Source organism: Lissotriton vulgaris, chromosome 3_1, assembly GCF_964263255.1.
Source record: "Lissotriton vulgaris chromosome 3_1, aLisVul1.2, whole genome shotgun sequence".
Classification (NCBI taxonomy): Eukaryota; Metazoa; Chordata; class Amphibia; order Caudata; family Salamandridae; genus Lissotriton; species Lissotriton vulgaris.
The window spans coordinates 1,241,872,470-1,241,896,211 of record NC_141689.1 but is presented as its reverse complement, the minus strand read 5'-3'; the positions used below and the strand labels follow the sequence as shown (position 1 = coordinate 1,241,896,211).

General features: G+C 46.5%; 1 protein-coding gene across 1 annotated transcript in view; it reads left to right on the top strand.

Annotated features, from left to right (window-relative positions):
• LOC147727726 (alpha-2-macroglobulin-like) overlaps positions 1-23,742 on the top strand; it is a 1,118,600-nt gene that overhangs the window by 993,564 nt on the left and 101,294 nt on the right. Inside the window, exons 30-32 of the mRNA XM_086961723.1 lie at positions 3,106-3,332; positions 7,724-7,939; positions 9,273-9,397. Coding sequence (XP_086817849.1) covers positions 3,106-3,332; positions 7,724-7,939; positions 9,273-9,397 — 568 coding nt within the window. The remainder of the gene's footprint in view (positions 1-3,105; positions 3,333-7,723; positions 7,940-9,272; positions 9,398-23,742) is intronic.

The window sequence follows — 23,742 nt, the reverse complement described above, 5'->3', positions numbered from 1 at the left end:
TTGCTTGTCAAGGATCTGTATGGCCCCCCTGTATGTATAGCGCCTATGTGAGCTTCAACTGTGTCTTCGCCTTCATCAGCAGAGATTTATGCGGCTTTCTGTCCCATACCAACCCGCTATAATTGGTAGTTGCGCTTAGTGGACATGGACGTTTTCGGCGTCCGGCTGCTCTTTGGTCATTAACGTATCAACACGCCTTTGGGGTCCGAAGCGCTCTTATCAGATGGTGCTCGGACACTGATCGTTGATATCACTGAAATACCCAAGATCTGCACATCAGGAACCTCATATACAGCTCTAATACTGGGACTGCCTTTAAATATTTGGCACTGCACATTGATCATCAGTGTAGTGGACCTTAATTAATTTTTAGAAGATCTCCTTTATCTCCCAACGAGTGTAGTGAACTATTCAGTCCTTCATCAACCGGGCCGACATACACTTTTTTGAGAATATTTGGGTTCAACTGTTGTGGCTTTTCCAAGGCACTGTGGTGCCGAAACGCTCATAAGATATCATCTTGGTTGCAGCCACTCATTGATAAAGACATGATCTTTAAACCTATTCATCAGTCTGAATCTATGGCTTAAGAGCATCAGGCTCCTTGCTATTGATGACCAAATCATAAATAATCAAAGAGACGACCTGATTTTATAAACAAGAAACGTAATGACATTTGTCTCACACTGTATTAGTCCATTTATGATGTCTGTCGAGAAAGATTAGTGTGCAACTAGAGTGAATGATGACATGGTTGGGTTTGCCTGTGGATTGTTTTACATGTGATTTGTACCTATATTTATTATCTAGTCTTCAATAAAAATAAATTTTGTATTTTGCACTAGACATACTCTGTCTTGTTCCTCCTTATGTTGGAAACTGATTATTGTTATGATACATATTATGTTTGAATTGCCCTAAGAACTTGCATTGTGCTTAGTGGACATGGACTACATCAAAATGTTAGGTTTAAGATATTTTGACTCTACTTTTCTTGTTTGAGGTGGATTTTGGGGGTGATTCTGATTTGAAGTGGTGATGGGTGCTTTGTGATGAAGGATGGGATGAAGATTGGATACAGATGGATGGTGTGAGATTTGGAAGATTGCTTTGTTGTGGATGATGAGATACAATGAGTTAATATGATGACCTGGAATGTCTGGGGATTAAATAACTTTACCAAAATATAAAAAACAGAAATTTATTAAGGTCATTTTTTGTTTGTGAGACCCATTTGAGAGCGGTGAGACCCATTTGAGAGCCAATAAATTGCTTAGGTCCTTAGAAAATGGAGGAGCACCTCGTATTTGACTGCATACTGTTCTTTTTCAAGAGGAATGGTGATATGGATTGTGGAACACTTTGAAGTAGGAGATACTTAAACTTAATCAGAGATACCTCCTCACTACAGCCATTATATGAGGTTACACTTCCCTATGCCCTGGCACCATGCATCAGGTACACGTGTCCATAGCTTCAGGGTCAACCAGGGTACACGACATGTGTAATCAGTTTAATGTTGAGACATATTATGTTTTGTTCAGGTTGCTATTCTAGTATCCGTATATCAAAGAGATTTTCATACTTGAATCCGAATGTTCAGGAAGTTCCATGATTGACTGTGGCGCATTGTTGTGAACTGTAATGTGTTGTAATGCATTGAAGTGCAATAACACAAAAAATCAATATTAAAATAAAAACATTTGGTGTTGAAGATCCTACCATCAAAGCCTGTGCAACCTTCAATCCACCCATCCAAATCCCACCCCCACCACAACTGGAAACATTCAACAACAGAAACTAGAATATAAAACATCTAAAGCAATTCCTGAAAACAATGACTAAGCAACTCTGGGCAAGATTCCTAACCCAAGGGAATCCTCCAGGTAGGACTCCTAAACCAGCGACAGTTATTGACATTCTCAGTATAGTTGCATGAAGCACAAGGGGATAAACTGTGCAAAATTTCCCATCTAGAACTCAATTTCAGCCAAGTTTGGTGCCACCCTTCAAATAAATCTCACCACCTCACCATTACAGACATTGATCTCTGAAGTACCAGTTGATTAAACCGCAATTAGTGTTCTATTCTCGTTCGCAGTTATTCTACACGGTAAGTGCCAGCTGGCATCACTAGCCACATGCTAGAAGGCCTCTTAGTCTGTTTCCCCAGCTGCAATTTTCCTGATTACTATGGTCAAATGTAGACTTCTTCGTGATCTGCAAGGTTCCTCCCTACCATCTACCAGTCCCACCCTTCATTATTGTCAATTTTGCTGAGAAAAGGAGCATGTGTTTCATATTATTTTCTCTAAGTGTTTGTTTCACAGCATGAAAAGACTTTGATGTTGGACCGGTCAGGTGTAATCAGGGAAGATTTGGATTGCCAGTACCTTGAAATGGGCCTCACCACTATTTCTTGTGCTCTTCACTTCATTCAGCTGCCAATGATTTATAACAGTCTAAAAATGCCCTAAGAATTTCAGTAAGCGTGTATCACTATATAGCAGGTTAAAATAATCCAAACCCTTATAGCTCAGACGTACTGTCATCCGGGAAGTTCCTTTTCAAGAAGATGCTCTTTACCAATTAGGCCAGGAGCTTTGGTCCACAGTGGAGTCCTAACATGCAATTAAATTTACTGTATCCCAGATGTATCCCAGCAAATTGCAAAGACATGTTCTAATGTCATTGCTCACAGAGGTCCCGTAGAGGTACCAACATATGGCCACGAGTCCCTGACATATATTTGTACAACATAGTCCGCCCTAATTCTAACGTAACACTGGGGAAGTTTTCCTCTGCACAACACAGCTGGGAGCTAAGCTCAAACAACACCTCCACCAGGCCCCCAAGCAGCTCACCAAACCTTTTACTAACCGTTGGGAGATATTTATGCAAATCTTTTATACATTTAGGCCAGTGATGCAGAGTGTTGTACTTCTGCAGAGAATTACAATGAGAATTCAATATCCAGACTGTCCGTACCAATAAACGCTCAAAGAATACGTTTCCACAATATGCTTATTTGTTGTTGTTCTCTTTTTATTCTCTTTTCTGTGGAAAGTCAATGGGAATGACATCTCTTCACTCTCTATTATGCAGAAGATGGCTCTGTCCATTGGGAGCGCAGCAAGGTACCTCAGGAGGAGACGGACATGCCATTCTACTACCACAGAGCACCCTCAGCTGAAGTCGAGATGACATCCTACGTCTTGCTGGCTGTCCTCTCCAAGCAGTCAGTTTCTCAGGAGGATCTCACCAAGGCATCCAAGATTGTGAAATGGGTCACCAAACAGCAAAATCCCAATGGGGGCTTCTCATCCACACAGGTGGGCAAACTTGCATGTAAAACGTGTCCCAACTACCATTAGATGTCACCAAGATCAATAGCTCTTTCTTCCTTAACTGTGTTCTCTAAAAGATCCCACTTGAATGGAGACCATTCTTGAACTTGTCAATGTTCCTTCAGAAACATGTTACAAGATAGCTGCTCAGGATTTATTGTTTCTTCTCAGGTCAACCGTTAACTAGGCATTGCTCAACAATCATCTTGATTACTTCCAATTTAGCTTGAATACACTCATCATCACTTAAACAATGTTGCTACAAGATGAAACACCACTGATGCCAGATATGGGCAACGGCATCACTCTCATTCTTCTTAGCCTGTAAGCTGCTTTTGACACCAGCAACAACTCCATCCTCCTAAAGACTCTAGTAATTGGTGTGAGCCTAGAAGGAGTTGTGCATGCTGGTCCTTGCCCAATACACATGGCAAAACCCAGAGTGTGTTAATGGGCCCCTACCACAAAGTTCACCACCAGCCTGCATGGCATGCACACATACTGTTGTCTCATTCTTTCTCTTTACGGCACATGGTAGCAAGGCAATAAAATGGCACTGCTGCAAAACATTTAAATAAGGAAATAAATGGCAACTGATCCTCTAGAAAATAGGTACAGATGATATGTAGCAACAAGCTGAAAGCCCAAGCAAAAGCAAAATCTGGATATCCATCAATTGGCCCTTACTTTACAAAACAGCTTCCCTGTTGGGTCCAAGAAAAAATGTCTGTATGTGTGGACAGCAGTTTGGTTTATATGACCAATAAAATCAATGCAAAATGAAATAGTGGCTGTGCTTTCCAATAGCTGAGAAAGAGACCCATGAGCTTTTAAAAACTGAAGTAATTTTCTATTGTTTAATGTTTTTGTATTTATTGTGAGAGTCCATCAAAACCTACAACATATCAAAGCTAAGGAAAGGTTCCTGCTGAAAGTCGCCAAAGACACAGAACTGGTGACCAAACGTCGTTATTCTAATGCACCAAATGTATACATTCCTTAGAAAACAGCCCACGGGCTAAATCCCAGAAATAATCTTCTACCCACAACTATCCTTCCATAAAAAGGTCTGTGCCATGCTTCAGCGCCCTGCAGCCTTTAAGGACATTGGAGCAGTTTTTACCTTATGGTATATCACTTTAGAGCTCATACCCAGTCTTTTATTAACTTCCAGTTCAACAGCTGTGGCTGGAGCCACGAGAGACTGACCTCTTGGCTCTGCAACTTGTACAAGTTAACCAGATCAGTGGATGGGTTATACTGTTTGGACCATATTGGTCCTACACTTCGGCCTTCCATCATCCACCCAGCAAGGTCCAATTACTTGTGCACTGTTGAAGAACAATTAATAGTCACAGCTAGCATACATAATGACCCTGCGCTGCAAATACTATGTTTTTAAGGCAACTATCTGGATACTGCTAACATCCTCCAGAGATATCCTGTGACTGAACGCTGCTCCTAGATCGCTGATCTTACTATAAGCCCAGGAAAGTACTCTGCTGCCTTTCAGGAAAAATGTAAAAGCAAACCCTCCTCCTTACCCAAAACGTTAAACCTCCCTCTAATCCATTTGACTACCACCACACCTGGAAAGTCCCATTTTAAATCGATTGATTATCTAAATCTTGTAATGGTGTGCAAAACCCTTGTACCATGTTCCTCAGATTCTGCATCAGCTTGAATACCACAAGTCACATAGTACTGGAAATATAAGAAAAGCAAATACATTAAATCAAAGCATGTCATTCAGAAAATTTAAAGTCAATGCTATCTCATGACACAAATGAAAATCTTATTAGCTCAATCCTGTTTCGCTGAAGACACCATCCCATGTAGATATCAAACGCGTTTTCTGAGAGATGTTTCCTCGAAGTTCCCAGAATGCTACTTAACTAATCTAAAAATAATGGGGCATATTAGCAAGAACCTTGTTAAAATTATCGCCGTTTTAGCAGCAGGAAACTTCTGCTAAAATGGCGATAATGGGCTAGGTAATATGCGTTACAGAATTCCAATAGAAACCCAGGTTAGATGTGCAGGACATCTAGCCTGGGTTTCTATTGGAATTCTGTAACGCATATTACCTAGCCCATTATCGCCATTTTAGGGGCAGTTTCCTGCCGCTAAAACGGCGACAATTTTAACGAGGTTCTTGCTAATATGCCCCTTAGTCCTCTAAACTCCCTCTAGGCGATACTGTCTGTGAGTATATACTGCTACATAATTCGTGGTCAGCCTAAGACACCTTGGGGCATATTATCAAGGACCGGTGTTAAAATTATCGCCGTTTTATCGTCAGGAAACTGCAGATAAAATGGCGATAATGGGCTTGATAATACGCCCTTGTTAATTCCCATAGAAGCCCATGTTCTGATGTTAACATGGGCTTCTATGGGAATTAACAAGGGTGTATTATCAAGCCCATTATCGCCGTTTTATCTGCAGTTTCCTGCCGATAAAACGGCGATAATTCTAACACCGGTCCTTGATAATATGCCCCCTGGTACCCAGGGCAGAAAGCTTATCCTTGTAGCTAGCCTCAGATTAGGGGATCACTTTAACATAGTCAACATACAAAACTATGGAATCCGCAATATCAATTGCCACTATATTGTCAAGGAAAGCAGATGTGGAGTTAAGAATAGTAAATTTACGCTGCCTATAGATATTTACAAAGACGATATAGTGGCAGGCTGCATTGGTGCTTCAATGTTTTTGTAGATCGATATTTCTGACCACGGCATACAACCTGACCTCACTAATGTAAATCCAGGGCTACCCCGTCTGTAGCATAGGGGAGAATTCTAATAAATTCTGGCCCAGGAGTAGAGATGAATGATTTTTCAGTCTGTATGACGAAATCTGTCAGCCTTAGCATATGATTTACCCTTGTTTTAATTGGTGCAAAGCTGACTTGGTGATTCACCTGTGAATGGTGCTTTCGCTCCATGTTTTCCTCTGGTGGATCGCTCATGAAAATGCAGTACACTGCGAAGTGAATTATGAACCACAATCAAAAACACTTGATTTTCACTGCATTACTTTAGCTCAACGCTACCTATGTTGATCATTTAGGAGCTATGATGAATGCTCAAGGCTGCAGGCCTTTGCTTGCGTGAGAAGACCAAACCCATGCATATAGCATGAAGCATGCAAAAACACATTTTATAGTTCACTGGAGCTTCTCAATGGTCATCTGTTGGGGACCCTGAAGGACAAAGAAACACCTTCCAAAAACTCCGATGTTCAGAGGGAAACAAGATTCGAGGGAATGCTGTTTACTAAGTGGATGCTCCAGGTGCTACCATAGGAAATGGTTGGGATCCTTGACCTGTTTTTCTTTTCTTTTACCACATTGAATGTAACTATTTGTGTAGTGTCTGCAAATAAGTCACTGGTGTACACTAAGGGGTAGATTTTCAAAGTTTTGCGCTGGGTTAATAAAATAATTTTAAAAAAGTGATGCTAACCAGCACAAAATGTTTTTTTATCAATTTAATTTCCAGCGCAAAACTTGTTTTGCATTGGAAAGTACCCTACAAGTAACGCAAAGCAGCGCAAAAAACGTGCTTTGCATTACTTAGTGCCAAGGGGGAGTAACATGGGTGGTACATGCGCATTCCCATGCCTTTTGACGCAAAACCCTATCTACGAACAATTGTAGACAGGGTTTAGCGCCAAAAGTTAACACCATCTGAAAGGAGGCGTTAAGAGGAGAAATGTTTTATTTTCTCCCTCCTTTTCCTACTTTTCATGCGTGCTGCACTATTCAGCACACATACTAAGTGGGAAAAGTGTTTGAACTTGTCTAGGCAGAGTATTTTGAACACGAAGGGACCTATGCTAGACTCAGGCACACACCCTAGCGCTATGGAAAGAAGAGTAGAGTGCCATATCTCTGAAGATATGGCGCTCTCCTGCACCGTCCCTGTTACATCGCAGCCCAGCCTCTTCGGAGGCTGCGCTGTATTGCGTTCCTTTTTTGAAAATCTGGCCCTATGAGTCTTACATCCACACCCTGCCCACAGTCCCTCAAACAACCAGTGAGATACCACTTCATTTTGCTTGTGGATGACAGAAACACAATCCTTTCATAAGACACAGTAATTCCTTATCAGTTTTGTTCAATAAATAATTGCTACCGGCATCATGCTACGAAAGGGTACAAGGTGCCCGTATCAGTCACTGCTTCCCTTGTGGGTTTTAATGAATCTTCCTTGAGAAGCAGGCAAGACCAAAACTTCTTTGTCTCACTGAAATCTCATGAGGGATCTTTGCAAGAAAAAGAAATAGAGTGTCACTGAACTGCCCAGACGTTCCACTGTACGCTTAGCCGCATACCCATGTTTGTCAATTTTACCTCCTTCTACTAGGATACCGTGGTTGCTCTCCAAGCGCTGTCTACATACGGGGCTGCTACCTACACAAAGAGCGGAGAACGCCTAGTGACAGTGCGCTCCAGTGGAGAGTTCCAGACCCAGTTTCATGTAAATAATGGTAACCGCCTACTGCTCCAGCGCATCCTCCTTCCTGACGTACCAGGGAACTACTCAACAGACGTCCATGGAAATGGCTGTGTCTACACACAGGTGAGTAAGTCAGAATTGGCAGGGAGAAAAGAGCCACCTCTTAACAGTGACTTAACACCAGAGGATAGAAATAGCTACATGGCCTGAGTGAGACAGGCTTTTGGACAAGAAAAATCCTATGGATGTTTTCCCCTTGGCCAGCAGTAGTCATGTATATGACCTAAAATAAATTTTCATAAGATCTGGGAAGCAGTCATGGATAGGCTTGGCTCGCTAGGGTCCTCACATCTGCTCTCACAATTGTGCTCATCGTAGGCTTAGCCCTGGCAAAGTATCGAGACAAATGATACGTACTATTCGATATGTGTAGATAAGGCTAAAATCATGGATGGACTTGATCCAGGGGTGTCGTCAGTGGTCAGAATGGTCCCAGGAGTGGCACAAAGGATAGTTTATTTAATCCCAAGGGGTGCCAATAAATATGAGCCCTAGCAGAGAATAACATGGTGCCTCATTATCATGGGGACACATGGTCGGTTTCATTTACTCCCAGTAAGAATTTTAGTTCATATGTTAGCGTAGAATCTTCAAACTCCCCACACAGGAAGGATTTGGAAGAGGTTTAAGAAGCTAGTGATAAAAACAAATAGGGGAAGAAAAAAAGAAGAAAGTGAAATGAAAATGGTAGAAAAATAAAAGCAAACATAAGCGATATCAGAAAAAGAGGACTGAAAGAAGATCAAGAGTAGAAAGACCGAGAGGGATTGAGTGCACACAGTTGGCACCTGCACTTGCAAATAGCACCATTTATTAGTCAGCCTCAATGTTGTGCTTCATGAAATAGCACTTTCCACCCCGAAATTAATGTTACCATATAAAATTACATCAGTATGATGCTTCAAGTGTGAATATATTGGTTCACAGTGTTACATGCGTTTGGAGTTAAGGAACTGCACAAAGAAGTGACCAGCCACAAACTCCCAATTTGTGGATATTTATAAAATCTTTAAAGCTAACTTTCTACTTTGAAATGTCAATGCTGGGAGAAAATATCCATATTTATGGTGGAAAAAAAGGAGGAAGCATCCTCAGAATTGTTGGTGGTGTAGGAGAGAGGGTTTCCCGTGAAGAAATAAGGTCAATAGGTGGACTGATGCGTAACACTTATGCCTTCTGATGTGGGCACTTGCTATGCTTTCAAATGTGTGCATATTTACTTATGTGAGTACTTGTGAGAAGCTGACACAGCTTCTCCTTCTCAAAAGTATTACTTCACAAGAGCAATCAATTAATTTCTTGTGTATTCCAAAAAAGGATTAAATTTGTGCACAAACAGTAGTGAACAAATGGGAGAGAGCCCGAGATTGGAGTAATCATGTGCATCCTCTTTCAGATGACCCTGAGATACAACATCCCTCACCCGACACGGGAATCCCCATTCCATGTTTCCGTGAAAACAATCCCTGACACCTGCCAGCAGAAGTCCCGGAAGTCGTTCGACATCTCAGTCAATGTCAGGTGATGTATTGAAAATTAAAGGTCGTTGATATTATTATTTTTATAGAGGCTTTTGTAGCACGCTCTGTTACTAAACCAATAGTATCCTGGCGCTGGGCTATTGATCCTCTGTTGTAGTGGGTGAGCAATATCTCTTAGACTGAGGTGCAGCTCCTCATGTTTTTAAAAATAACTTTACCACTGCAGTTTTTTGTGTGCGTTTTATATAGCACAAACTCGACCCGAAGATATCAGGTACCATAGCGCTTTACATGAGCACCAGTTCATTTTTGTTAGGCGCCAGGAGATTACGTTATTTTCCCAGAATAACAGGATGTTGAGCGTCCCTGCGAGACTCGAACACGGTTCCCCAGCTTCGAGGTCGACCACTCTAGCTGTAAAGCCACAACCTCTCTGCATTTATTTTATTGTTTGCTCCCTGTGTCGACCATTCAACACCACATTTTGGCAGATGGAGAATTTTCGTGGTTTCCTACGTTACTCCAGTATTGGAACTTTCATAGATTCCCATAGCTTGTATCATTCCCCATTGTCGAAATGGGAGTCTCTGTAACTAAAATAACTTAGCTGTAGATACAAAAGATAAAGCAAAAGGCCTAGGCCTCATCTCCTTTTGTAGCATATCCACCTCTTTTTGTAAAAGAGACCAAAATAATGCAACAACCAATCAGATTAGCCCCACCCCATAGAACCCTCCTGAGAGAACCTCAGAGCCTCAGATTTTCTACTGCATGTTGTGCAAGGGAGTCTCCTTTGAGCTCTGCTCATTTCAACTCTATTCTACTGTTTTTTCAGCTGTTATTTCTTCAGGATTGTTGGGTATTTCTTCTGGAATGCCTGAAAAAGAGAAAAAAAAACAATTTTTAAGGCTTGTTCCACCTGTGGCAAGAAAAGGTTGTATGTGGAGGACAGGCATAAAGACTGCATCTACTGCCTGTATCCTGACCACAAGGCAGCGGACTGCAAAATCTGCCGCACCTTTTCAACAAAGACTCTCCGGGACCGTGAGGGTCGCCTCTTCACCTGGCTCCTAAAGCTGAAGTCAAGAAAGGAGACACTGTCAAGTGACAGAGAGGATTCATCATCTGCCACTTCGTCCAGAAGGTCAGTGGAGAGGGGTAGAACTTCCTCATCACCATCTACAGAGTGTCACACTAAGACCTCAAAAAAGACCACCCTGTGAGTCTGAGAGCCTGAGTCCTAACATATCTCCTCACCATGGTGCAAAGGAGAGGAAAGGAGTGCCTTCAACAGCAGCAGTGGTGGAGTCTGCTTTACCTTTCAAGAAGCCTTCTTCTCTTACATCTGAGAAGTCTGACAAAGATGGTCAATCGTCGACGACGCTGCGAAAGACTCCGTTGACGAAGTTGGCAAAGGTACAAGTTTAAAAAGTACTGCCATCGACGGGCTCGTCGACGGCACCATTGAGCCTCCATCTGTCGACGCCGGTGTCGACAGGCTCGTCGACGACGATGTCATCAACGTCGACGAAGATGTCGAGGAGGGTGTCAATGACGGTAGCTGCAATGACGGTGTCGTCGACGACGACTTCAGCAACGACATCGATGACGACAGCAGGAGTGTCAACGGTCTCGCCAACGACAGTGTCGACGACGCCCCTCTCTTCGTCGATGACCTGCTTGTCGTTGGTAGATCTTCCGTCAACGACCTTGTCAACGATGGTTTCTTTTTCTTCTCCGCTGCTGGCGGTACCGTCGACGACGTCTTCGTCGACGGTAAGAATCACTATTTCTTTCAAGAAAATCATGCCGGACATGACTTCACCAAGGAGGTTGGCCCCCTGCCTACTGCGCTGTTGTTGGAAGAGGAATAAGATTCTGAGGGAGAGTATGATTCTTTTGGGTATGCCAATAGCCCCTCACAGCTTCTTGTCAAGTGACAGGACACTGATTCTGAAGGTGAATACCTTCATTGGCATTCGTATCATCAATCTTTTCATCGTCAGGAAGGCACTAGCCAGGAGATGGTTTCTGTTCCTACTTCCCTCTTGGCGGATCTTCAGGGCATGTTGCTGGACTATAGAAGGAGATTCTCTCAGCCTCCTCCTTCTTCGCTTCCTTTGATGTAGAAGGTGTCTGCTCCGCCAGCTTCTTCTGTGGCCTCGCCAAGGGCACCGTCCCAGATGGTATCGCAGCCGCAAGTCACCAGCCCTGTTATACCTACGGTGGTTCCAGAGGTGCAAGATGATTCCTCGGATGAAGATCAAGGTGATGTCAGCAGGCCGGACCAGTGTGTGGAATGGGATGATTATGTGTTACCGGACCCAGCTTCTCCTACACCAGAAGCAGTTGATTCTTCCCTGGCAGACATTGGGGGGTTTCACAAATTGATGGAGAGAGCTTCACACAGTTTCCAACTTCCCATGCCTTCAGTTCAATCTGAGTGTTTTCTTTATGACTTTAAAGAACCTTATAGGAAGACGGTCCGTTCCATTCCTATTGTCAATCACGTCTGGGAGGAAGGAATAAGGGCAATGAAGAATCCGGCTACTGCCATTCCAGTCTTGCCGTGCCAGGACAAGAAATACAAGGCCCCTGACGACAGTCCAGCATCTTTAATAGGTCAACTGAAGCCGGATTCAGTGATATCGCAGGCGGCTCAGAGGAAATCACACAACCCTTCGGCGCCCCCTATTACTCCTCCTGATAAAGAAGGCAGACGCCTAGATAATGCTGGGAAAAGATTTTCCTCCATGGCAAGTCTTTTGATTAGAGCGGCAAATGCGTTGGCGATTCTTGGCAGATATAATCGCCAGATATGGTGTGACCTTTCACCATATCTAGACCAGCTGCCTCAGGAGTCTAAGGTGGAAGCAAAGAAAATATTGCAAGAGGGAGAGGTTACATCAGCTGAGATTATTGACTGCGCAATGGACATTGCCACAATGTCTTTCTGCTCGCTGGCAGGCGCAGCTGTTCTTCGTCTCCAAGGCTGGCTCAGAGCGACTTGGTTCCGGCAGGAGGTCCAAAACAAAGTCTTAGGCCTTCCATTTGATGGGGAGGCATTATTTGGTATACATATTGATGATGTCCTCCAGGACATAAAAAAGGATACAGAGACAACGAGATCCTTGGGAACCCTACAATATCGAAAGATTCCTGGAGCCAGAGGAAGAAGTACTACAACCTACAGGGGTTCGTACCAGCAGCAATGATATTCTACTTATAGTTCGACGCCTCAGTCTTATCGCCCATCTTACCATCAAAGACAAGGCCAGACCTCTTCTTTCTCTAGGTCTAACTCTAGAGGGAAACAGAATTGCCAGGGTTGTGACACCACTAAATGACAATAGCGGCGTTCTGGTTCTTTCTGTTGTACCCCCCTCCCCGACAACATCTGTGGGGGGCAGGGTATCTCAATGCCTCCACAACTGGCAACGGATAACATCAGACCGTTGGGTTCTCAACATTATTCATTGTGGCCATACGCTGGAGTTTGTTCGTCTTCCACCTTCCAAGCCCCCTGCCGCCATGCCTTCAAAACATCTGCGTTCTCTGTGGCTCGAAGTTCATCAGATGCTCCTCAAGGGAGCTGTAGGGCTGGTCCCCTTTTCTCAGCAGGGAGAGGGTTTCTACTCCAGATTTTTTCTGGTCAAGAAGACGCTGGAGAAGTGGCGCCCCATATTAGTTCCCAGGGAGCTAAACACCTATCTCATAAGTCAATCCTTTCAGAGTGTGTCTCTCTGGGACATTTTACGTCTCCTCAACCCTGGGGACTTTATGGCCACTCTCGATCTCGAGGATGCATTTTTTCACATACCCATTCATGCTGCCCACAGGAGGTTTCTATGGTTTACAGTAGCCTAGAGCCATTTCCAATTCAAAGTTCTTCCGTTTGGACTTCGGTCTGCTCCGAGAATCTTTACCAATGTGCTGAGACCGGTGGCAGCCTTCCTCAGGAAGCAGCATTTCCAGATCTTTCCCTACCTGGACGATTGGTTGCTGAAGGCCCTGACCAGACGTGCAGCTGAAGATACAGTCAATGCATGTACGCGTCTGTTCAGCAATCTGGGCCTGACTCTCAACAGGGAGAAATCGTCTCTCTGCCCGTCCACAGAAACACAATTCCTAGGGGCCATCCTGGACACGTCTCTCAGCAAGGCTTCTTCATCCTTCAAAAGACGAGAGAAACTGATGCCCATGGCCCAGCTGTTGCAAAGAAGAAAGTATCTTTCAGTTTGCTGCTACAAATCCCTGCTGGGAACAATTTCCTCTTGCATTCCTTTAATACCTCACTACAGGTTGTGGATGTGTTCGCTTCAGGAACAGCTCGACCTGCAATGGCGACAAGTAGACGGATACTTCCATGACAAGGTGGTGATCACTCCGGTTATGAGAAGGGCCGCTTTGTGGGGGACGAAGGAAGAGAATACATCCCAAGCTCTATCCTTCATAATCAATCCAGCTCCTCAGGTAGTGACTACATATGCCTCGCTGGAAGGCTGGGGCGCGGTGCTACAGGACTTGCATGTAAGCGGACATTGGTTGCGACAGCACCGCCTTCTCCATATCAACTTCCTGGAACTCAGGGCGATTTGTCTGGCACTGCAGGCCTTTCTGCCACAGCTGCAGGGGTCGGCGGTTCTCATCCGCACGGACAATACCACGGCCATGCACTACAGAAACAAAGAAGGGGTACCAGATCTCTTCCGTTGTCACAGGAAGCCCAGAAGATTTGGGAGTGGGCTATCCTGCACAGAATATCCCTGAAGGCAGAACATCTTCCTGGAGTACTAAACAAGAAGGCAGACATGCTCAGAAGATTGTCATCAGTCAGCCACGAATGGGAACGGAACCAGGCTGTTTTTGAATACATTTTCCTCCTATGGGGCAAGCCCTCAATAGATCTCTTTGCCACCCCGGAGAACAAAAAATGCCAGTTTTACGCCAGCAGGCGACACCATCGCCGATCACTGGGGAATGCGATTTCGACAGCCTGGGCAGGCACATTTGTATACGCTTTTCTCCCCATTCCGTTGATACCCAGAATACTCAGGAAGATCAAAACGGAGCCATGCAGGATGGTCCTAATAACTCCAACGTGGCAGAGGCAGTTCTGGTTCACAGAACTTCTCCTCCTCTACCTGGAACCTCTATGGCTTCTGCAGATGGTCCCAAACCTTCTTACAATGTCCCAAGGCCAAGTCTGGCATCCGGATCCTTGCTCCTGACACCTGTCAGCATGGCTCCTGAGCAGCGAGAGTTTCTTGGGCTATGTCTCTCAGAGGAGATTAAGGAGGTTCTCTCTCAGGCTAGAGCTCCTACTACTAAAAAGACACACCGTTTAAAATGGAAACGATTCTGTATTTGGTGTCAGCAGAAGGATTTCGACCCTTTCTTGTCTCAACCTCATCAAGTTCTTCCATATTTCCTGTCTTTGGCTAAAAAGGGACTGGCTCATTCATCCATAAATGTTCATTTGGCAGGAGTCTCTCACTTTAGACGCAAGGCATCTGGGCCTTCTCTCTGGTCAGCCAGGATTGTCAAACAGGCTCTTTAGAATTTTTCCTCCAGTGAGGTCTCTGCCCCCTACGTGGCATTTGAATTTGGTACTCACCCAGCTGATGAAGCATCCCTTTGAACCGATTCATCGAAAAGATCTGAAATTCCTCGCTTGGAAGGTGGCGCTCCTTCTAGCTCTCACTTCTGCAAGAAGAATTGGTGAGCTTCAAGTTCTGACGATCCAGGAACCCTTCCTTCAATTCAAAAGAAATACGGTGATTCTAAGGACTAATCCAAGGTTCATACCTAAGGTGCCTTCGGACTTTCATTTAAATGAGCCGGTGATTCTTAAGGCTTTATTCCCTCAGATCCTCTACGCCGGCGGAAAGAGCACTCCACTCCCGGGATGTGCAGAGATGTGTGAAATTCTATCTGGACCGAACGAAAGAATTCCGAAAATCTTCTCAACTGTTTGATTCGTTCAGCGCTCCCCACAAGGGCTTGCCCCTGTCCAAGCAGGGTATTGCTCAGTGGGTTACCAGTGCTATACGTTTTTGTCATTCAGCAGCGGGAAAACCCCTGGAGGGTAGAGTCCAACACATTCTACAAGGTCCATGGCCTCTTCTACGGCCCTCTTTGCTGGGGTCCAGTTTAAAGATATCTGCAGGGCTGCAACTTGGAACAGCATGCACACGTTCACAAGGCATACAAGCCCTGATCTTTGGACTGGGTAAGAGTGGTCTGCTTAATTCAGACACTCTGTTCATCACCACCCCCTTTTCTGAATCGTTTTTGGCCACTATAGGTGTGGCAGGGTATACTCAGACATGAGTCCCTTTCTCACTGCTCCATCAGGATTCAAGCAAGCCGGGCCGAAGACGGCTGAAATGCCAGAAACCGGTCCCCGGTAGCTTGTCTCTTTTCTGGTGAAGAATTGGCTTGGTAGTTTAGTCTGCCCTGTTCCCATGATGCACTGGGCCAGGGACAGACTGATTTGCATATAGCCAGGTTCTGAGCTGGGATGGGGCAGTGAGATAAATAACGGTGATGGATCAAGCCCTGATCTTTGGACTGGGTAAGAGTGGTCTGCTTAATTCAGACACTCTGTTCATCACCACCCCCTTTTCTGAATCGTTTTTGGCCACTATAGGTGTGGCAGGGTATACTCAGACATGAGTCCCTTTCTCACTGCTCCATCAGGATTCAAGCAAGCCGGGCCGAAGACGGCTGAAATGCCAGAAACCGGTCCCCGGTAGCTTGTCTCCTTTCTGGTGAAGAATTGGCTTGGTAGTTTAGTCTGCCCTGTTCCCATGATGCACTGGGCCAGGGACAGACTGATTTGCATATAGCCAGGTTCTGAGCTGGGATGGGGCAGTGAGATAAATAACGGTGATGGATCAAGCCCTGATCTTTGGACTGGGTAAGAGTGGTCTGCTTAATTCAGACACTCTGTTCATCACCACCCCCTTTTCTGAATCGTTTTTGGCCACTATAGGTGTGGCAGGGTATACTCAGACATGAGTCCCTTTCTCACTGCTCCATCAGGTTTCAAGCAAGCCGGGCCGAAGACGGCTGAAATGCCAGAAACCGGTCCCCGGTAGCTTGTCTCCTTTCTGGTGAAGAATTGGCTTGGTAGTTTAGTCTGCCCTGTTCCCATGATGCACTGGGCCAGGGACAGACTGATTTGCATATAGCCAGGTTCTGAGCTGGGATGGGGCAGTGAGATAAATAACGGTGATGGATCAAGCCCTGATCTTTGGACTGGGTAAGAGTGGTCTGCTTAATTCAGACACTCTGTTCATCACCACCCCCTTTTCTGAAACGTTTTTGGCCACTATAGGTGTGGCAGGGTATACTCAGACATGAGTCCCTTTCTCACTGCTCCATCAGGATTCAAGCAAGCCGGGCCGAAGATGGCTGAAATGCCAGAAACCGGTCCCCGGTAGCTTGTCTCCTTTCTGGTGAAGAATTGGCTTGGTAGTTTAGTCTGCCCTGTTCCCATGATGCACTGGGCCAGGGACAGACTGATTTGCATATAGCCAGGTTCTGAGCTGGGATGGGGCAGTGAGATTAATAACGGTGATGGATCAAGCCCTGATCTTTGGACTGGGTAAGAGTGGTCTGCTTAATTCAGACACTCTGTTCATCACCACCCCCTTTTCTGAATCGTTTTTGGCCACTATAGGTGTGGCAGGGTATACTCAGACATGAGTCCCTTTCTCACTGCTCCATCAGGATTCAAGCAAGCCGGGCCGAAGACGGCTGAAATGCCAGAAACCGGTCCCCGGTAGCTTGTCTCCTTTCTGGTGAAGAATTGGCTTGGTAGTTTAGTCTGCCCTGTTCCCATGATGCACTGGGCCAGGGACAGACTGATTTGCATATAGCCAGGTTCTGAGCTGGGATGGGGCAGTGAGATAAATAACAGTGATGGATCAAGCCCTGATCTTTGGACTGGGTAAGAGTGGTCTGCTTAATTCAGACACTCTGTTCATCACCACCCCCTTTTCTGAATCGTTTTTGGCCACTATAGGTGTGGCAGGGTATACTCAGACATGAGTCCCTTTCTCACTGCTCCATCAGGTTTCAAGCAAGCCGGGCCGAAGACGGCTGAAATGCCAGAAACCGGTCCCCGGTAGCTTGTCTCCTTTCTGGTGAAGAATTGGCTTGGTAGTTTAGTCTGCCCTGTTCCCATGATGCACTGGGCCAGGGACAGACTGATTTGCATATAGCCAGGTTCTGAGCTGGGATGGGGCAGTGAGATAAATAACGGTGATGGATCAAGCCCTGATCTTTGGACTGGGTAAGAGTGGTCTGCTTAATTCAGACACTCTGTTCATCACCACCCCCTTTTCTGAATCATTTTTGGCCACTATAGGTGTGGCAGGGTATACTCAGACATGAGTCCCTTTCTCACTGCTCCATCAGGATTCAAGCAAGCCGGGCCGAAGACGGCTGAAATGCCAGAAACCGGTCCCCGGTAGCTTGTCTCCTTTCTGGTGAAGAATTGGCTTGGTAGTTTAGTCTGCCCTGTTCCCATGATGCACTGGGCCAGGGACAGACTGATTTGCATATAGCCAGGTTCTGAGCTGGGATGGGGCAGTGAGATAAATAACGGTGATGGATCAAGCCCTGATCTTTGGACTGGGTAAGAGTGGTCTGCTTAATTCAGACACTCTGTTCATCACCACCCCCTTTTCTGAATCGTTTTTGGCCACTATAGGTGTGGCAGGGTATACTCAGACATGAGTCCCTTTCTCACTGCTCCATCAGGATTCAAGCAAGCCGGGCCGAAGACGGCTGAAATGCCAGAAACCGGTCCCCGGTAGCTTGTCTCCTTTCTGGTGAAGAATTGGCTTGGTAGTTTAGTCTGCCCTGTTCCCATGATGCACTGGGCCAGGGACAGACTGATTTACATATAGCCAGGTTCTGAGCTGGGATGGGGCAGTGAGATAAATAACGGTGATGGATCAAGCCCTGATCTTTGGACTGGGTAAGAGTGGTCTGCTTAATTCAGACATTCTGTTCATCACCACCCCCTTTTCTGAATCGTTTTTGGCCACTATAGGTGTGGCAGGGTATACTCAGACATGAGTCCCTTTCTCACTGCTCCATCAGGATTCAAGCAAGCCGGGTCGAAGACGGCTGAAATGCCAGAAACCGGTCCCCGGTAGCTTGTCTCCTTTCTGGGGAAGAATTGGCTTGGTAGTTTAGTCTGCCCTGTTCCCATGATGCACTGGGCCAGGGACAGACTGATTTGCATATAGCCAGGTTCTGAGCTGGGATGGGGCAGTGAGATAAATAACGGTGATGGATCAAGCCCTGATCTTTGGACTGGGTAAGAGTGGTCTGCTTAATTCAGACACTCTGTTCATCACCACCCCCTTTTCTGAATGGAAGCCTCAACACAGCAAGAAAAAGCTGTGGGCCAGGCGGTCCTGAGGAACCTCTTCCATTGAGTGGTGAGCTTTCCTTTCTTCCCTCCTCCTTTCTTTCTTGTTATTGGCACATTTTGGTTTTTGCGTTATGTGTGCATTTGCTATTTATTCTTATGTTATTTTACTGTTTGTTAATGTTTTTGGCTTGATGCATTCTTTAAAAAAAAAAGTGAGGAGAGGGTGAAACAACGATGAGAGAGCTAAATGTGCTTCTGACTGCTAGCTACTCTGAAACAAGCTATGGAAATCTATGAAAGTTCCAATACTGGAGTAAGAAAACAGTTACTTACCTGTAACTTTGGTTCTCCAGTATTAATAACTTTCATAGATTCCCATGCGCCCACCCTCCTCCCCTGGGAAAGCTCAGCCTTTAGTATTAAATCTTTTTATTTACAAATAAGCGCATATACAGACAGTGCAACTTCCCATAAGTCTAAAGACATTCAATGCATGAGGAATTGGCATGGGAAAACATTGACAAAAACATATGTAGAGCCCAGTTGACGTGTGAGGCCCTCTTCCGAACTGGCAGTTCTGTATAAGCGAACCAATGTCCAAAAGAAAAAGCAAGAACAAGAACTATCCCCCCAACCCCCCCCCCCCCCACTCCCCCCCCGCCTACCCTGCCACCTCCCACGTTCCAGGTCCAATACCCCTCCATGTCAACGCAACCATCCGCTTCAGAGTGCCCCAACATTCGTCCTGTGACAAGCGCAGCAAACGTAGATACCGGGGACATGTCACTTCCCTAAATTCTGTAGCCGACATGGACAAAAATGGCTGCCACAATTCCGCATACTTGGCACCATCCGCCGCCTTAAATAAGGACAACTTTTCCATACCCACAACTGACCAGAGGCGATGTAACCAACCTTGGAACGGAGGGACATGCGCCAAAAAGCCAACACATTCTGTATTGCCGAACCCAATGATATGGCAATTAATCTGCCCCTACGTGATCTCAATGGATAGGTGATAGGATTAGGCAAGCCCAGAAAAACATAGGCGGGGAATATTGGGATTTCCGTCTCAAAGTGTGAGTCTATCTCATCAAGAACCATCTTCCAATACCCCTGAAGCTGCACACAGTCCCACATTATATGGACCAACGTGTCCCTCTCCCCACACCCCCGCCAACAGGATACCTCTCTTGTATGATCCATCTCGTGCAACTTTTCAGGAGTGTAGTACCAGTACGACACAAGCTTAGTGAAAGTGTCCGTCAGCCCCATGTGGTAGGTGGAGTGCCGCGCTCGATAGTAGATGCCCTCCCATTCCTTATTGCTCAATACCCGCCCCAACTCTCTCTCCCAGCGGGCCCTCCCGGAGTTATAAACGCATGAGTATCGATCTAAGAGCATGCGATACAAATCCGATATGAGCTGTTTGTCTACTGTCCGAGTGATCAGCCAATACTCATAAGGTCTGAGTATCCGATCTGCCCCCTCCCTGACCTGTCCATTGAGAGCCCAGTGACGCACCTGAAGGGATCTAAGCCGTTCCGATTCCGGCAGGCCATACTCCCGTCTAAAAATCTCAAAAGGAACTACCCCCTCCCCTGCATATATGTGGAACAGAAATCTACATCCCACTGGGCGCCATCTAGCAAAAGCCTGAATGTCCCGCCCAGGCCTGAAATCGGGTTTTTCCAGTAATGGCGTAAGAGTAGACGGAAGGTCGTCAAGTCATGCTTCGTACTGGTCTGATACCACACTTCCAACGGAACCTCGTAAAATACGAGGCGTACAAGTTTGGGGGGGTCGGTGCTGCTTACGGAGGAAGGGGACCTCCTGCAACGGGCGGCCCGCAACCGCCTGATCCTGAAAGGGCCAGTGTTTTTCTGACTCCTACTTGCTCCACTCCAGAAGGGTCCGCAATTGGGCCTCCTGATAATATAGTATCAAGACTGGCAGGCCCAGACCTCCCTTCTCTGGGGGTAACATTGCCAGCCGAAGCTTCATTCTATGCCGCAACCCGTTCCAGATGAACTGAGCAAGCTCAGACTGGGTCTGGCGGATCCAGCCATCGGGGGGACGGAGCGGTATGGCGCGAAATAAATACAGGATTTGCGGAAGAATGGTAATTTTTATGGCAGCCACTCTGCCCAGCCAGGAGAGCGGAAGGTGTTGCCATCTACCCAATTTCTGATGAAGTGTCTGGCGAAGCTTGGCGTAATTGATACGCACTATATCCTGCAAAGTAGCCGCTAACTGAATCCCCAGGTATGGGACGGCCTCTGACGTCCCGCGGAAGGGGAAGTGCTCCCGCAGGTAAGCTCGGGTATGCCCCTCTAGCGAGAGATCCAGCGCCACTGACTTCGTCATGTTAACTTTAAAACCCGCCGCACCAGCAAACATGTCCAGGATATCACAACAGGCCGGCAAAGAATCACTAGGAGAGGCTAGGAAGAGAACGACATTGTCAGCGTGCAAGCTGATTGTATGCATATATGCGCCAAAGTTAATCCCTTTCACTCTCTGGTCCGATCTCATTGCCTGCGCCAACGGCTCCATATAGAGCGCAAAAAGCAGGGGCGACAGTGGGCACCCCTGCCGTGTCCCCCGTTCAATGGGAAAACGGGGTGAGGAGCACCCGTTAACTCGCACTGTCGCCGTATGGAAGGTGTAACAATTCAGCACCCAGGTTCGAAATTTTAACCCCATCCCCGCCTTCACCAAAACCTGTTCCAAGTATGGCCAATGGACCCGGTCGAACGCTTTTTCCACGTCGATCACGAGCATCATGTATTCACCAGACGTCCGCATGGCCTCTATCAGGTGCAATGCCCTCTTAGTATTATCAGCCGTTTGTCGCTCCGGAATGAACCCTGCCTGATCCGGCTCAATCAACCCTTGAATGAGCGGTGCCAGTCGCGCTGCCAAAATGCTAGTATAGATTTTTAGATAGACATTAAGGAGGGATATGGGGCAATAGGCTTCGCACTGTGCGTGATCCTTCCCTGGTTTAGGGATAACCGATATGGTAGGGTCCAATAGATTCCTCGGGGTCGCGCCTGGATCTGTAAACGAGTTAAAGAGGGCGGTCAGTAATGGTGCGACTTGAGGGCAGAATGTTTTATAAAAAATTGCCTTAAAACCGTCCGGCCCCGGAGCTTTGGCCAATTTGAGGCGCGGAATCGCCGAGATTACCTCCTCCGGCCGAATCTTGCTGTCAAGGAGATCTGCTTGGTCTTTTGACAAAGCTGGAAGAGGAATAGACCCCAAGAAAGAAGCGCCATCGCAGGGTCAAGCCGTTCCCCTGTATATAGGGAGGCGTAGAAGTCGCTAAATGCCGTTGCTATGTCACCGTTCTCTGTGACCCACCCCGTGTAGCAATCTCCTGTACCATGTGCTGCTGCCGAGTTTCCCAGAGTGCACGCCCCTATAGGCGGTTGCACCTGTCCCCCCCAGTGAAGTACATATGTCTCACTCTCAGGGCAGCGAATTCCGCCCGATCCTGATCCAGCTGCTGTCGCACCAGGGGTAGCTGCTTCCACACCATGGGAGCGCCCGTCCTTTGGTGCATATGCTCTAGTTCCCGCGTCCTTAATGTAAGCTCCTCTCTCTTACGTGCCCTCTCTATGTTTTCCGCAGCCAAGACCGCAATAAATTCGCCTCGCAATACCGCCTTATGTGCCGCCCAGTGTGTCGCTAAGGAGGTGTCTGAAGTGTGGTTATGTGATAAGTAGTTCGTGATGGCCCCTTTGATTTTCTCTATGACTTCCTCGCGGTGTAACAGCGTGTCACGCAATTTCCAATAACGCGCAGCGCGAGTAACAGGCGGGAAGGAGAGCACCACGGAAAGCGGCGCGTGATCCGAAAGCGCTGCAACGCCTATCTCTACCCCTGTCGCAAGCGCCTGAAGGGATGTAGAAGACAGACAGAAAGTAGTCCAGCCGCGCGTAGGTTTTATGGGCATTAGAATAATATGAATATTCCCTGACTCCCGGGTGAAAGCTGCTCCAGAGATCAACCATTGCCAGTTCATCCAGCCTGGCCAACCCTCCCTCAGATAGAGTTCCCGCCTGTGAGGAGCGCTGCCACGATCTATCCAGGAGATTATCAAATACTAAGTTGAGGTCCCTGCCCACTAAGAAATGTCTGTCGGGTGCCGCAGTCGCCTCGCTAAGCGATTGATGGAAGAACTTTTCCTGACCCTCATTAGGCACATAAACTGAACAAACTGTAAAGGTGGCTTCCCCCAGGGAAAATCTATAGGAAAGCAACCTCCATTGTATCTCTGCTCCCTTCTGCAATACCTTCCCCTGAAATGTTGGGCCACTAATATCGCAACCCCTGCCGTTTTAGTGGAAGCCGAGGAAAAAAATTGGGATGGGAAGCAGCGCGACCTATGACAGTCCTTTGACAATAAATGCGTCTCCTGGAGAAGACAAATATCAGCCTTTGAATGTTCCAAAAACGAGAGGACTGCCCTCCGCTTCACGGGATTTGTTAAGTCCCCATACATTCAAGGTGAGGATACGTAATTCAGTAGCAGGCATGGCATACGTCTGACCCTACACGCTCAGTATCCCAAATCCGCGTTGTGCCTGTGACATACCCAACCCAAAGGCTCTGACCGCTCTGCCAGAAGCATACCCAGCTGCGCCTCCTGCAAGTCAATAGGAACCCCGTTCCACCACTCACTCGTGGGCACACATGGACCTGGAACCTCCCTCCTCCCCAACAGTTCTACCCCTGCCAAATCCCAATAAAGACAAAGGAACATCCCCCCAACATTTAAACAATACACATTGTCCATCATCCTGAGGTGATTGGTAAAATACAACAACAGGGTACACTAGTCAGTGCAGTGAAGCCCTCCCTCCCGCCGACAGTGTAGGCCACAGCAAACATAGAGGCACGGCCATGAGTTGAATTAGCTCGGAGTTCAGCTGGGGCAGGACACCTCCGGGCCAGAGGAATCTGATTGGTTTTTGCATTATTTT